Source organism: Salmo salar, chromosome 17, assembly GCF_965601325.2.
Source record: "Salmo salar chromosome 17, fSalSal1, whole genome shotgun sequence".
In the NCBI taxonomy this organism is placed as follows: Eukaryota; Metazoa; Chordata; class Actinopteri; order Salmoniformes; family Salmonidae; genus Salmo; species Salmo salar.
In genome coordinates, this window is record NC_138307.1 from 12353590 (window position 1) to 12370244 (window position 16655).

The window sequence follows — 16655 nt, forward strand, 5'->3', positions numbered from 1 at the left end:
TCATGAGGATGGAAAATTATGTGGATATATTGAAGCAACATCTCAAGACATCAGTCAGGAAGTTAAAGCTTGGTTGCAAAATGGTCTTCCAAATGGACAATGACCCCAAGGATACTTCCAAAGTTGTGGCAAAATGGCTTAAGGACAACAAAGTCAAGGTATTGGAGTGGCCATCACAAGCCCTGACCTCATTCCTACAGAAAATTTGTGGGCAGAACTGAAGAAAGCGTGTGCGATCAAGGAGGCCTACAACCCTGACTCAGTTACACCAGCCCTGTCAGGAGGAATAGGCCAAAATTCACCCAACTTATTGTGGGAAAATTGTGGAAGGCTACCCGAAACGTTTGACCTAAGTTAAACAATTTAAAGGCAATGCTACCAAATACTAATTGAGTGTATGTAAACTTCTGACCCACTGGGAATGTGATGAAAGAAATAAAAGCTGAAAAAAATCATTCTCTCTACTATTATTCTGACATTTCACATTCTTAAAATAAAGTGTTGATCCTAACTGACCTAAAACAGGGACTTTTTACGAGGATTAAATGTCAGGAATTGTGAAAAACTGAATTTAAATGTATTTGGATAAGTTGTATGTAAACTTCCGACTTCAACTGTATATACTGTATTTTATTATATTCTACTGTATCTTAGTCTATGCCACTCTGACATTGCTCGTCCAAATATTGATATATTCTTAATTCCATTCCTTTACTTAGATTTGTGTGTATTGTGTGTATTGTTGTGAAATTGTTAGATATTACTTGTTAGATATTACTGCACTGTTGGAGCTAGAAATACAAGCATTTCGCTACACCTGCAATAACATCTGCTAAACACGTGTATGTGACCAAGAAAATTTTAGGTGGTTTGATTTGGTCTTATTTTTTGTAAAGCCATAACCATGTGTGTGAGGTGTATACTTTTGTTTCAAAGTAGATTTGTTTAAGACTACCAAGAATCACTCTGTGTGACCATGATTTAGCCCACTGCAGTAGAACTACACGCAGGGAGCATGGCCCTCTCTCTACAAACACACACAGATAACACTGCACACCAGCCAGTGCATGCACAAACACCAATCCTCGTTGCTATGATACCAGCTAGTAGTAATATTTGCATTGAATATTAAATGGAACTCAGATCCCCCAGTCCTGAAGTGAATCGGTGACTGATGAATAATCATTTGGATGAAGTAAAAAGAGAGAGGGATATCTAGAGATATGGTTCCAATCTTCACTGAGGCAGAATAGAAAGCATAAAACATTTTTATCTTCTCCCTCAAGCTGTGATTCTGCTGAAGATGGATGGTTTAAAGTGGATATCCAGCCGTGCAGTTTAGGTGCTTAGTGCACTCATTCTGATTTCCATACAGTCTCTCCTTTTGGAGGATGTACACTGCCCCTTGGATTTCATCACATTTTATTGTGTTACAAAGTGGGATTCAAATGGATTACATTTTTGGTCAACAATCTATACAAAATACTCTGTAATGTCAAAGTGGAAGATAAATTTGATTTTTTTTTTGAGTAATAAAAACGTAATAAATAAAATATAGTCATTGCATAAGTACTCATCTCCCTGAGTCCATACATGTTAGAAACATCTTTGGCAGCGATTACAGCTGTGAGTCTTGTTTGTTATGTCTTTAAGAGCTTCACACCTGGATTGTGCAATATTTGCCTATTATTCTTTTCAAAATTCTTCAATCTCTGTCAAGATGTTGGAGATCATGGCTAGACAGCTATTTTCAAGTCTTGCCATAGTATTTCAAGCAGATTTAAGTAAAAACTGTAACTTGGCCACTTGGGAACATTCATTGTCTTCTTGGTAAGCAACACAGTGTAGGCCTTGTGTTGTAGGTTATTGTCCTGCTGTAAGATTAATTCCTCTCCCAGTCTCTGGTGTAAAGCCGACTGAAGCAGGTTTTGCTCTACGACTTTGCTTGTGCTTAGCCCTATCCGTTTCATTTTATCCTGAAAATCTCCCATGTATTTGCCGATGTCAAGCATACCCATACCAATACTCAGCCACCACCATGCTTGAAAATTAGGAAGGAATTACTCAGTGATGTGTTGTGTTGGATTTGTTACAAACATAAGGCTTTGTATTTAAGCCTAAAAGTGTATTCCTTTGCCATGTTGTCTTACTTTAGTGCCTTGTTGCATACAAGATGCATGTTTTGGAATATTAAAATGGTGTATATTTGTGTTCTTCTTTTCATTCATTTAAGTCATTATTGTGGAGTCACTACAACGTTGATCCATCCTCAGTTTTCTCCCATCAAAGCCATTGAACTCTGTATCTGTTTTAAAATCACCAATGGCCTCATGGTAACATCCCTGAGCAGCCTCATTGCAGCTCAGTCTTTGTAGTTGAATCTGTGCTTGAAATGCAATAATTGACTGAGGGATTTTACAGATGGTGTATGTACAGTATGGGGGACAGAGGAAGGGTTAGTCATTTCAAAATCATGTCAACCCCTATTATTTCACACAGAGTTCTTGTAAATTTTATGTGATTTGTTAAGCCAAGTTTTACTCCTGAACTAATTTAGGCTTGCCTAAACAAAGGGGCTGAATACTTATGCATCGACTATATTTAATATTTTGTTTCCACTGAGCTAACCCGGACGCTTATAAGAAATCCCGTTATGGCCTCTGACAAACCATCGAACGTGCAAAGCGTCCATACAGGACTAAGATTGAATCCTACTACGCCGGCTTCGACGCTAGTCGGACTACAAAGGGAAGCACAGCCGCGAGCTGCCCAGTGACACGGGCCTACCAGACGAGCTAAATGACTTCTATGTGCGCTTCGAGGCAAGCAACACAGAAGCATGCATGAGAGCACCAGCTGTTCCGGGCGACTGTGTGAACACGCTCTCCGTAGCCGATGTGAGTAAAACCTTTAAACAGGTCAACATTTACAAGGCTGCAGGGCCAGATGTATTACCAGGATGTGTACTCTGAGCATGCGGCAACTGGCAAGTGTCTTCACTGACATTTTCAACCTGTCCCTGACCGAGTCTGTAATACCTACATGTTTCAAGCAGACCCCCATAGTCCCTGTGCCCAGGAACACCAAGGTAACCTGCCTAAATGACTACCGACTCGTAGCACTCACGTCTGTAGCCATGTGCTTTGAAAGGCTGGTAATGACTCACATCAACACCATTATCTCAGAAACCCTAGACCCAGCCCAATTTGCATACCGCCCCAACAGATCCTTGGATGACGCAATCTCTATTGCACTCCACACTGCCCTTTCCCACCAAGAAAAAAGGAACACCTATGTGAGAATGCTATTCATTGACTACAGCTCAGCTTTCAACATCCTAGTGCCCACAAAGCTCATCACTAAGCTAAGGACCCTGGGACTAAACACCTCCCTCTACGACTGGATCCTGGACTTCCTGACGGGCCACCCCCAGGAGGTAAGGGTAGGTAACAACACATATGCCACACTGATCCTCAACACAGGTGAGGGGACATCAGGTAGTCTAGTGGTTAGAGTGTTGGACTAGTAACCGAAATGTTGCAAGATCAAATCCCTGAGCTGACAAGGTAAAAATCTGTTATTCTGCCCCTGAACAAGGCAGTTAACCCACTGTTCCTAGGCCCTCATTGAAAATAAGAATTTGTTCTTAACTGACTTGCCTTGTTAAAAAAAGGTCCAATTTAAAAAAGAGGTGCTCCTCAGGGGTGTGTGCTCAGTCCTCTCCAGTACTCCCTGCTCACCCATGACTGCATGGCCAAGCACAACTCCAACAGGCTGGGTTTCTGTATAGCACTTTGTGACATCTGCTGATGTAGAAAGGGCTTTAGAAATACATTTGATTGAACACCATCATTAAATTTGCCAACAGGGAGGAGGTCAGAGACCTGGCAGTGTGGTGCCAGGACAACAACCTTTCCCTCAATGTGATCAAGATAAAGGAGATGATCATGGACTACACGAAAAGGAGGGACGAGCATGCCCCCATTCCTATTCTCATCGACGGGCTGTAGTGGAGCAGGTTGAGAGCTTCAAGTTCCTTGGTGTCCACATCACCAACAAACTATCATGGTTCAAACACATGAAGACAGTCATGTAGAGGACAAGACAAGGCCTATTCCCCCTCAGGAGACTGAAAAGATTTGGCATGCGTCCTCAGATGCACCATCGAGAGCATATTATATATTTGAGATGCAACAGCTCAAATATTCCAAAATCGGTTATTAGTATAAAAAAGGTTCTAGATAGAATCCTTTGCCTTACAAAGAACCCTCATCTTCCAAGAAGGATTCTTCAGATGAAAACAGTTGTTTGTAGAACTGCTCCAGAGTGGCGCAGTGGTCTAGGGCACTGCATCTCAGTGCAAGAGGTGTCACTATAGTCTCTGGTTTGAATCCAGGCTGAATCACATCCGGCCGTGATCGGGAGTCCCATAGGGCAGCGCACTGGGTTTGGCTGGGGTAGGCCATCATTGTAAATAAGAATTTGTTCTTAACCGACTTGCCTAGTTAAATAAAGGTTAAATTAAAAAATACCTCCACCAAGAACCTTTTTGGAACCCTTTTTTCGAAGAGTGTAGAAGTCAATGTCGTCAGAAACACCCCAGGGGTGAATGAATAGTACTTCAACGTCACATGGATATGCCCATAACATTGAATCTCTGTACCTCTGTACCTCTGTACCTTCGCTCCTCTCAACAAGTAATGGAAACATTTCCTTGACATCTCCACCCTTACGACACAAAGCCAAAGAGACACGACTGACCACTGGCAATACATCCTATTGGCTCGCAAACATCCAACCATCAATGCCATTAATGGGTCCATACCAAGCACCATTTCCAGCAACCCTGATCAAAACAAAGAGAAAACCGACTAAGATGGGAAATTAGACTATGTTTGACAAACACGCTACAAAGCAGCAATACATACTGTAGCAGCAGCACCTAATGCATGGCCGTGCACTCCCTAGGTCAAGCTAAGGCCACAGCATCGTTCTCTCTCTGACTCCCTTGCCCGACCCTTACGTAATTTGTGTGCATGGGGCTTAATCAATGTTCACGTAGGAGCATTTCTGCATGGCTAACCTAACGTAGCAGGTGTAAAAGAAACGCCTGAACTGCGTTTCTTTCTTTCTGGCACGACAAGAAAAAAAATGACTGTCAGGGGAGGTTCTTTTCTGCACTGTTGAACCAATCCAGTAAATGTGGAGGAGTTAAGATGGCGCGTTCCCTTGTTAACTTACAAAAGCGGAAGACGTATCAAGCTCTATTTCCATTGCATCCGGTTTTTGCCCTAAACCACAGAGGGTGATGCGTAACAGAATTCTGTATTGGACCAGGTCTAATTGTGGTCTTTAATTATGCAGGGACCGCTATGAGTCATGACCATCATCTATCTGCTAACAGAGGAAAAGGAACAATTCCTCTGGAAGAATAAGGAAAAAATGATGTCCTGAAATGTACAAGGGCTAAATGTTCCAACCTAAATCGCCAAAGTGCAAAAACGATAATTTCCCTGTACCAGTTTAAAAGAGGCTTTGAGAGAAGGAGAGAGCCAAGGTAGGTGAGCAGAGCAAGACTCCACTTTGTAAATGAATCAGTCTGACAGCAGCATTCACACTGCCGGGCTGTTTAGAAATTCAGATAGGCCTGAATAGTTTTTTTTTTCTTCATGCGCCATTCAATTATGGGATTGCCCGCCCCACACTTTTGGCAGAGGTGCTTTTGAGGAACAATTTTTTTTCCAAAATGATATTTCTCCGGTCTGAACCGACATACATAAAATAAATCTAAATACTAGAGAGCATAGCATAGCCACGGAGGATCAATAGCGTCTAACAAATAGCTGGGGATTACGTTTTATCACAAGCACTTACAGTTGGGAAGGCTGCAATTTGGGCTGCACGTATGCCAAATAAAGAACAGCTTGTTGCGTTGTGGCCAAAATCCTCCTTTTGAAGGATTTTGGAACTTCTTACCCTGGCACTTGACTGTTAAACTCATGGGGACACAAGCAATGGCTGCCAGTCCTGACTTGAACAGGAACTGGCATCTATGGATTATTTTTCTATGGTTGGTTGCGGCTGTACATTTGCCTTTTGCAAATTTCAAAATTCGACAGCTAATGCCTACTGCTGAAAAGAGAAGACTAATCTGAAGCTAACAAAAAAAACATTTTCAACAATTAAGTGATTCTGAGCGAACAGCACTAGTTTTCAAAGTAGCTTATCTGAGATATTGGTACGAGCGCATGGGCCATCACAGATGAGTAGCCAATGCTTAATCTTCATAATTGGAAACCTTGAAAAGTATTCAGACTCCTTGACCTTTTCCACATTTTGTTACATTACAGCCTTGTTTTAAAATGGTAAAAAAAAATGTTAAATCCCTCGAAATCTAAACACAATACCCCATAATGACAAAGCAAAAACAGGTTTTTAGACATTTTTGCAAATGTATTAAAAACAAAAAACAGAAATACCTTATTTACAGAAGTATTCAGACCCTTTTCTATGAGACTCAAAATTGAGCTCAGGTGAATCCTCTTTCATTGATCATCCTTGAGATGTTTCTACAACTTGATTGGAGTGCACATGTGGTAAATCTAATTGATTGGACATTATTTGAAAAGGCACACACCTGTCTATATAAGGTCCCACAGTTGACAGTGCATGTCACAACAAAAACCAAGCCATGGGGTCAAAGAAATTGTCCGTAGAGCACAGATCTAGGGAAGGGTACCAGAACATTTCTGCAGCATTGAAGGTCCCCTATAACACAGTGGCCTCCATCATTCTTAAATGGAAAAAGTTTGGAACCACCAAGACTTCCTAGAGCTGGCCCCCAAACAGAGCAAATGGTTGGAGAAGGGCCGTGGTCAGGGTGACCAAGAACCCGAAGGTCACTCTGACAGAGCTTTAGAGTTCCTCTGTGTAGATGAGATAACCTTCCAGAAGGACAACCATCTCTGCAGCACTCCACCAATCAGGTCTTTAGACGGAGCCACTCCTCGGTGAAAGGCTCATGACGCTCGCTTGGAGTTTGACAAAAGGCACCTAAAGACTCTCAGAACATGAGAAACACGATTCTCTGGCCTGATGAAACCAAGATTGAACTCTTTGACCTGGATACCAAGCGTCACGTCTGGAGGAAACCTGGCACCATCCCTACGGTGAAGCATGGTGGTGGTGGCAGCATCATGCTATGGGGATGTTTTTCAGAAGCAAGGCCTGGGAGACTAGTCAGGATCGAGGCAAAGATGAATGGAGCAAAGTACAGAGAGATCCTTAGTGTCCCAGAGTGCTCAGGACCTCAGACTGGGATGAAGTTTCACCTAACAGGACAATGACCCTAAGCACAAAACCAAGACACCGCAGGAGTGGCTTCAGGACAAGTCTCTGAATGTCCTTGAGTGCCCCAGTCAGAGCCCGGACTTGAACCCGATCGAACATATCTGGAGAGACCTGAAAATAGCTGTGCAGCAACACTCCTCATCCAACCTGACAGAGCTTGAGAGGATCTGCAGAGAAGAATGAGAGAAACTCCCCAAATACAGGTGTGCCAAGCTTGTAGCGTCATACCCAAGAAGACTCGAGGCTGTAATCACTGCTAAAGGTGCTTCAACAAAGTACTGAGTAAAGGGTCTGAATACTTATGTATATGTGATATTTCTTTTAAATTTTTTAAAAATAAATTAGCAAAAATTTCTAAAACCTGTTTTCGCTTTGTCATTATGAGGTAATGTGTGTAGCTTGATGAGGGACATTTTAAAAATATATATTTTAGAATAAGCCTGTAACCTTACAAAATATGGAAAAAGTCAAGGGGTCTGAATACTTTCCGAAGGCACTGTATATCAGGGCAAGTGACTGGGAAGATTTTAATTTATCGGACATATGATACATTTACCGGTCAATCATTTGAAATGGTTGCGTAACCGATTAGGGCATCCACCCACTCAGCCAGCACTATCAGTAAACAAGGGATTTTGGTCAAATGAGCTACATTTACATGTCCCTAAAAAAAAAGTCTATAACAAATGACAAAAACACTATTCCTTGTGTTTTGATGTGTAGCGTGCGCAAAACTTTATAGCCTATTGTTATTGCTTTTTACTTTCCTAAATACAATAATTGTCCACTTCACGGTTCAGCTGTCAGAGAGTTGAGCACTACATGCATCAGGGGCATGCATATGCCTATTGGCTTAGGTTAGGTGTCCACATTACAAAAATATATATAAAGGAGAGAAGCTTAGGCCCGAGAGAGAGAGAGAGAGAGAGAGAGAGAGAGAGAGAGAGAGAGAGAATGCTACGGCACCAACATGCATTTCTTTATGCTTGTCAGATACACTACTGCGACTGCTATACAGAAGGAGGCTAATTCGTTACGTTTTATTATAAAGATAAGCATAATATTGTTTGATTATAAGAGTAACTTTGGTAGGCCTAAAATATTCTTCCTAACCTCAAGTTCAACTGTCGGAGTCAGTTGGAGAGCCGGAGGGCACTGTCTTCATATATTAGGATGCAGTATAATAAGCTAATAACCACAACAAACCTTCACAAAAGTTTCTAAACTTTATTAGGGTAATATCAAAAGTGCAGTAAGTCAGGCCATCGTTTATAGGGAAAATACGAGCAGGATATTATATCGCGGCAAGCGCATCATACAGTTGGAACTTCATTTGGCCAAAGAAAATGGCTCAGCGGAATGAACCAAAAACCTTGTGAACTGGTTTAAACCACAAAAGTTTTTGAACAGGCTACATTGCAGCATTTTCAAAGAAACCCTAGTGCCTACCGTAACCAACAAATGAAAGCAATATTTATTTTACAAAAGGCTTACTTATAACCTATCTTAAACTAAATACGGAGCACACATTTAAAAAGACAGATCTAACTTAATTTATCCAAAGAAAATGTCTCATTTTGCATATTTAAAGAACTTGTTTAGATGAATAAATAGGCCTACCATAATAACAATGATGTACAATAATAATAATGATAAACAAATAATTATAAATCTGAAAAAAATTACTGAAGTTCCAAAATTGCATCCTACAGTACCTGAATAGTGAGGTGTGTGACAAAAAAGTATTCTGCTAATATCTTCTATCATGTAAATTATGTAGAATTGCATGAAATGCGTTTATAAAAGGCTGCTAAAACAAATTCTCCGTGTGTGGAAATCCTGAAAACCTGTCTGCTCAACTGTATGCCACTACGCAAATACAATTATAGATACACACACACACACACACACACACACACACACACACACACACACACACACACACACACACACACACACACACACACACACACACACACACTCTGTCTCTCTCTCTAAAGCACAAAAGCCTGTAAGGGCCTCCAATTACTCTGATCTAAGGGATGACCTCTCTCTGGGTCTGTGGGGGCCATTTTACATGTCAATGCCTGAAGAGGAAGCAATGAGAGCAAGTACAGCACCACTGGGAAGCATTAGAGAGAGACAGCCCTGCCAAGCCGAGGAATAACTGTGGGTGTACAGTAGTTCACAAGGTCGAGTGAGCGGTGAGCACATGATGGGACTACTGTAGATCTGGGGATGACAAAAAACAAAGGCCAGGTGTCTTTCATACAAAACGGACATTTGATTTTGTTAATCTACACCAGACGCGTTCATAACACGCCGGTTAAAATATGAAAACTGTGAACCAACTATATTAATTTGGGGCCATGTCAAAACATGTAGCTAGTTGCTGTTGCTAGCTAATTTGTCATGGGATATGAACATTGGGTTATTATTTTACCTGACAAGTATATGGTCTTCTTTTTAGCTGGTTCTTTGAAGAATACAAAATCGTGTTTCTCTACTCCGACGATTAATCCATAGATAAAAAGGGAAAGGTAGTTAGTTAGTTAGTTATCTTTGATTCATCTCTCCGTGTTTGTCTTTCAAGCAGCCACGCGGGTTTGTATCTTCCTAATATCCAATAAGGAACGGACTTGCAGCACGCAAAGCATCCCAAATAGATCCAAGTTGTATTTTAGCACTTGGCTACGCAGACGCTCGTTTACGCACACGAGCGGTGTGGGTGAAATGATTGAATAACATGTATGTGCACATTTATTTTGCAATGGTCACGTGCACAACGTGGCCGGTGTGCTTTGCATGTAACAGTATTGCAAATAACAAGATATCCCCACAACCAAAGGGAATTCCACACGTATTAAACATTGCTAACACTTTACATTTTTATTTATTTAAACTTTATTTAACTAGGCAAGTCAGTTTAGAACAAATTCTTATTTACAATGACGGCCTACCAAAAGGCAAAAGGCCTGCTGCGTGGACGAGGGCTGGGATTAAAAAAAAATAGTATCTATATATAATAATATAGGACAAAACACACATCACGCCAAGAGAGACAACCCAACACTACATAAAGAGAGACCTAGACAACAATATAGCATGGCAGCAACACATGACAACACAGCATGGTAGAAACACAACATGACAACAACATGGTAGAAACACAACATGACAACAACATGGTAGCAACACAACATGGCAGCAGCACAACATGGTAGCAGCACACAACATGGTACAAACATTACTGGGCACAAGACAACAGCACAAAGGGCAAGAAGGTAGAGACAACTATACATCACACAAAGTAGCCATCACTGTCAGTAAGAGTGACCATGATTGAGTCTTTGAATGAAGAGATGTAGATAAAACTGTCCAGTTTCAGTGTTTGTTGCAGCTCGATCCAGTCGCTAGCTGCAGCGAACTGAAAAAACGAGCAACCCAGGGATGTGTGTTCTTTGGGGACCTTTAACAGAATGTGACTGGCAGAACGGGTGTTGTATGTGGAGGAGCTGCAGTAGATATCTCAGATAGGGGGGAGTGAGGCCTAAGAGGGTTTTATAAATAAGCATCAACCAGTGGGTCTTATGACGGGTATAGAGAGATGACCAGTTTACAGAGGAGTATAGAGTGCAGTGATGTGTCCTATAAGGAGCATTGGTGGCAAATCTGATGGTAAAGAACATCTAGCTGCTCGAGAGCACCCTTACCTGCCGATCTATAAATCACATCTCCGTAATCTAGCATGGGTAGGATGGTCATCTGAATCAGGTTTAGTTTTCATAATGTCTTTTAGCATACTCACTTCAGCACCTGGCTTTAAAATAGCCAAGGGGAAACGGTATGAAACTGTACTCATAAGGGAACTTGAAAGACTTGAAAGACTAAAGTTCCATTCCATTGTTTAGTTTTCCTTAGGATATACTATTGTGTTACCACTGTAAAGCCACTACACTGCGTGTAGAGTGACAGAGACATTCAGTCCCTTTTCTGGTAAAGTTTCATTTGAATGTAGGGTTTTAGCCGACTGAGCTAAAGCCTAGGCAAAAACAGGTTACACACTTGGTTCAGCTTTGGCAGGAGACGTGTGGTTGAGTCCCTCCAGAGAGTCACTGCTGTCCTCCTCTAGGATGTAGTCAAAGTTGAGGATGAACATCATGACCATGCCCTCCTCGTTCTTCACTGGGATGATGTGGGTGTTACACAGGAAGTCAGAGCCTACGGGACAGGAAACAGGAAAAAGAGACACGGGTTTCACACTAGAGTTGATGCTCATTGACATTTAGATATCTTTGTCCAAATAGGATGGTTTGGATAAAGGAAGGTGGGGAAAAAAGAGAACAGAAGGGAAAGGTCAAGAGAGAAATGTTTCTGGTGTGTGATCTTCTCAAATATTGATATGCATCGTTTGAAAAAATGTCCTCATTCTGCAAACATTGAGTTATTCCAAACTAAAGGTATTTAGTAAGAAGCCCTATATGAATTCAATACATTATTATCAGAAGTATGTTGAGGCTTGTAAAACATTATTACTGTTAACATTATACTATCCTAAGAGACTCTCATTGTCAAATGCATTCAGTCTTCCTCCCTAATTCTTAGTCCCTTCCTGTGGATGAGCGATCACTAAAACCCCAAAATGGATTGTGTTAATACCAATTATGGTTCGCTGCAATCAACCTAATCCCTGTCTCATTAACGACATTTAAGTCATCACCGGGACTCAAATAAATGAGATGACGTCATCCTTTAATGTGTAATTAACATGTGTTAATGTTCCCCATTCATCATAAGGCAGCATTCCACCCAAGAGTTAGCGGTGGTTTGTGATCGCAGCCCAGTTGGCAGGATATGGCTGGCGCATTCCGTATGAAAAAGCAAAACGATGCACTTAAAACACTCGGGGTTAAATTGAGATGGAAATAGCAGACAACAACACTAAAATAGTCCCACAGGTTTATTTCAAGCACACTGAAAACCCTGAATGTGCATTACAAACGATAAGCCATGCAGGACTTGTACGCTTGCATTGGTCACTGTGTCAAAATGAATGAGGGACACAGAGATGAGAGTGAAGACAAATAGATTATGTTTAACGTGTCCTCTGCCTACAATGGAGGCGGAATCGCTGTCATTACTGTGATGGCCTGTGTCACAGGCGTATGTTTTATATATAGATCATATGGCATCTCTTCTCTTAAAGTGCTTCTCTCTCAAGCGCATGCAGATCAAAGTCCTGCTGTCACCGCCAGCCTAGTAATAGCTCAGCATGGTCCCAGGAGGAAACCAGCCCTGACAGTTTTACGCCATGAAAAACACACATTACCGCCAGGAAACACACACATTTACATTTCACCAGACACTCTTATTCAGAGCGACTTACATTCAAATACTTTTTTCATACTGGTCCCCCGTGGGAATCGAACCCACAACCCTGCTCTACCAACTGAGCTACAAAAACACACACGCACGTACGCACGCACGCACGCACACACACACACACACACACACACACACACACACACACACACAAACATAGGCACACACTTACAACACCAACAAACACACACTTACAACACACACACAAACGCAGACACACACACGCACGCATGCAAGTAAGTACACACATACACACACACGACCAAGAAACACTACCCTGTCCCCTCCTGTCTGTGTCACCAAACAACAACAGCAACACCAGTGACCGACCAACAGTCCGATTGTTCTCCCCTCACTAGGGCTTCATAATCTATTTGGGGCCCCAGAATTCTCTAGGCCCTAATAGTAAGTTAGTGCCAGCAATATTGGGGTGTGTACGGAGGCCAGGGTGTGCATGGTGGCCGGGGTGTGTGGAAGCTGGGGTGGTATGGAGGCTGGGGTGGTTTGGAGTCTGGGGTGTGTGTGGAGGCTGGGGTGTGTATGGAGTCCGGGGGGTGTATGGAGGCTGGGATGTGTGGAAGCTGGGGTGGTATGGAGGCTGGGGTGTGTGGAAGCTGGGGTGGTATGGAGGCTGGGGTGTGTGTGGAGGCTGGGTATGTATGGAGGCTGGGGTGTGTGTGGAGGCTGGTGTGTGTGGAGATTGGGGTGTGTATGGAGGCTGGGGTGTGTGTGGAGGCTGGGGTATGTATGGAGGCTGGGGTATGTATGGAGGCTGAGGTGTGTGTGTGGAGGCTGGGTGTGTATGGAGGCTGGGGTATGTATGGAGGCTGAGGTGTGTGTGTGGAGGCTGGGTGTGTATGGAGGCTGGGTGTGTATGTTGGCTGGGGTGTGTGTGTTGTGAGGGTGTGATGATAATGATGGTGTTTTATAAACATTTCATCGTGTAATCTGGATTGACCTTGGTGACACTAGATTTGCATGTCTGTCTTTGCATGTGAGTGTGCTTCTATGTGTGTGTCTGAGTGTGGTTGTGTGTTGTGGCGTGTGTGGGTTAAATCAATCTCTCTCAAGTTCAAATTATTCAAATGAGAGTTATTATCATGAAGTAGTCATGAACGGAACAATCCCATATGTAGCACTGCAGAAATCCCATATCAATCACGGGGTACAAATGCTTGCAAAATACAAGCACACTCTATCTATCTATCTATCTATCTATCTATCTATCTATCTATCTATCTATCTATCTATCTATCTATCTATCTATCTATCTATCTATCTATCTATCTATCTATCTATCTATCTATCTATCTATCTATCTATCTATCTATCTATCTATCTATCTATCTATCTATCTATCTATCTGTCTGTCTGTCTGTCTGTCTGTCTGTCTGTCTGTCTGTCTGTCTGTCTGTCTGTCTGTCTGTCTGTCTGTCTGTCTGTCTGTCTGTCTGTCTGTCTGTCTGTCTGTCTGTCTGTCTGTCTGTCTGTCTGTCTGTCTCAGTCCCTCTTCCTTTCCCAGCCCTATCTTCATCTACCTCTCTATCCCTCCCTCTCTCTCTCTCTTTCTCTCTCTCTGTGATGTGAGAAATAAGATAGCCACTCAGCCTCTCTTCAGGAAGACACCTGATGTATTAGAAACAGACTGATCAAAAGATCACCGCAGGTGCTGATGCTAATTTCTGTCTGTTCGCCTGCATATTCAGACTCAACAGCAGATCTGACACACACACACACGCACACACACACTTACAACACACGTCTGGAGGCTGGGGTGCGCATGGTGGCTGGGGTGTGTGGAGGCTGGGGTGTGTGTGGAGGCTGGGGTGTGTGTGGAGTCTGGGGTATGTATGGAGGCTGGGGTGTGTATGGAGGCTGGGGTGTGTGTGGAGGCTGGGGTGTGTGTGGAGGCTGGGATGTGTGTGTGGAGGCTGGGGTGTGTATGGAGGCTGGGGTGTGTATGGAGGCTAGGGTTTGTGTGGAGGCTGGGGTGTGTGTGGAGGCTGGGTGTGTATGGAGGCTGGGGTGTGTGTGGAGGCTGGGTGTGTATGGAGGCTGGGGTGTGTATGGAGGCTGGGTGTGTATGGAGGCTGGGTGTGTATGGAGGCTGGGGTGTGTATGGAGGCTGGGTGTGTATGGAGGCTGGGGTGTGTGTGGAGGCTGGGTGTGTATGGAGGCTGGGGTGTGTATGGAGGCTGGGTGTGTATGGAGGCTGGGTGTGTATGGAGGCTGGGGTGTGTGTGTTGTGAGGGTGTGATGATAATGATGGTGTTTTATAAACATTTCATCGTGTAATCTGGATTGACCTTGATGACACTAGATTTGCATGTCTGTCTTTGCATGTGAGTGTGCTTCTGTGTGTGTCTGAGTGTGGTTCTGCGTTGTGGCGTGTGTGGGTTAAATCAATCTCTCTCAAATTCAAATTATTCAAATGAGAGTTATTATCATGAAGTAGTCATGAACGGAGCAATCCCATATGTAGCACTGCAGAAATCCCATATCAATCACGGGGTACAAATGCTTGCAAAATACAAGCACACTCTATCTATCTATCCATCTATCGATCTATCGATCGACCGACCGACCTACCTACCTACAGTGGGGGGAAAAAAGTATTTGATCCCCTGCTGATTTTGCACGTTTGCCCACTGACAAAGAAAGGATCAGTCTATAATTTTAATGGTAGGTTTATTTGAACAGTGAGAGACAGAATAACAACAAAAATATCCAGAAAAACGCATGTCAAAATGTTATAAATTGATTTGCATTTTAATGAGGGAAATAAGTATTTGACCCCCTCTCAATCAGAAAAATGTCTGGCTCCCAGGTGTCTTTTATACAGGTAACGAGCTGAGATTAGGAGCACACTCTTAAAGGGAGTGCTCCTAACTGCAGCTTGTTACCTGTAAAAAAGACACCTGTCCACAGAAGCAATCAATCAATCAGATTCCAAACTCTCCACCATGGTCAAGACCAAAGAGCTCTCCAAGGATGTCAGGGACAAGATTGTAGACCTACACAAGGCTGGAATGGGCTACAAGATCATCGCCAAGCAGCTTGGTGAGAAGGTGACAACATTTGGTGCAATTATTCGCAAATGGAAGAAACACAAAAGAACTGTCAATATCCCTCGGCCTGGGGCTCCATGCAAGATCTCACCTCGTGGAGTTGCAATGATCATGAGAACGGTGAGGAATCAGCCCAGAACTACACGGGAGGATCTTGTCAATGATCTCAAGGCAGCTGGGACCATAGTCACCAAGAAAACAATTGGTAACACATTACACCGTGAAGGACAGAAATCCTGCAGCGCCCGCAAGGTCCCCCTGCTCAAGAATACATATACATGCCCGTCTGAAGTTTGCCAATGAACATCTGAATGACTCAGAGGACAACTGGTGAAAGTGTTGTGGTCAGATGAGACCAAAATGGAGCTCTTTGACATCAACTCAACTCGCCGTGTTTGGAGGAAGAGGAATGCTGCCTATGACCCCAAGAACACCATCTCCACCGTCAAACATGGAGGTGGAAACATTATGTTTTGGGGGTGTTTTTCTGCGAAGCGGACAGGACAACTTCACCGCATCATTTGACAGGGCCATGTACTGTCAAATCCTGGGTGAGAACCTCCTTCCCTCAGCCAGGGCATTGAAAATGGGTCGTGGATGGGTATTCCAGTATGACAATGACCCAAAACACACGGCCAAGGCAACAAAGAAGTGGCTCAAGAAGAAGCACATTAAGGTCCTGGAGTGGCCTAGAGAGTCTCCAGACCTTAATCCCATAGAAAATCTGTGGAGGGAGCTGAAGGTTCGAGTTGCCAAACATCAGCCTCGAAACCTTAATGACTTGGAGAAGATCTGCAAAGAGGAGTGGGACAAAATCCCTCCTGAGATGTGTGCAATCCTGATGGCCAACTACAA

General features: G+C 43.0%; 1 protein-coding gene across 1 annotated transcript in view; it reads right to left on the reverse strand.

Moving 5' to 3' along the window:
* Positions 1-16655, reverse strand: part of LOC106575297 (voltage-gated inwardly rectifying potassium channel KCNH7) — an 83539-nt gene that overhangs the window by 40188 nt on the left and 26696 nt on the right. Inside the window, exon 3 of the mRNA XM_082963454.1 lies at positions 11416-11571. Within this exon, the coding sequence (XP_082819580.1) occupies positions 11416-11571 (156 nt within the window). The remainder of the gene's footprint in view (positions 1-11415; positions 11572-16655) is intronic.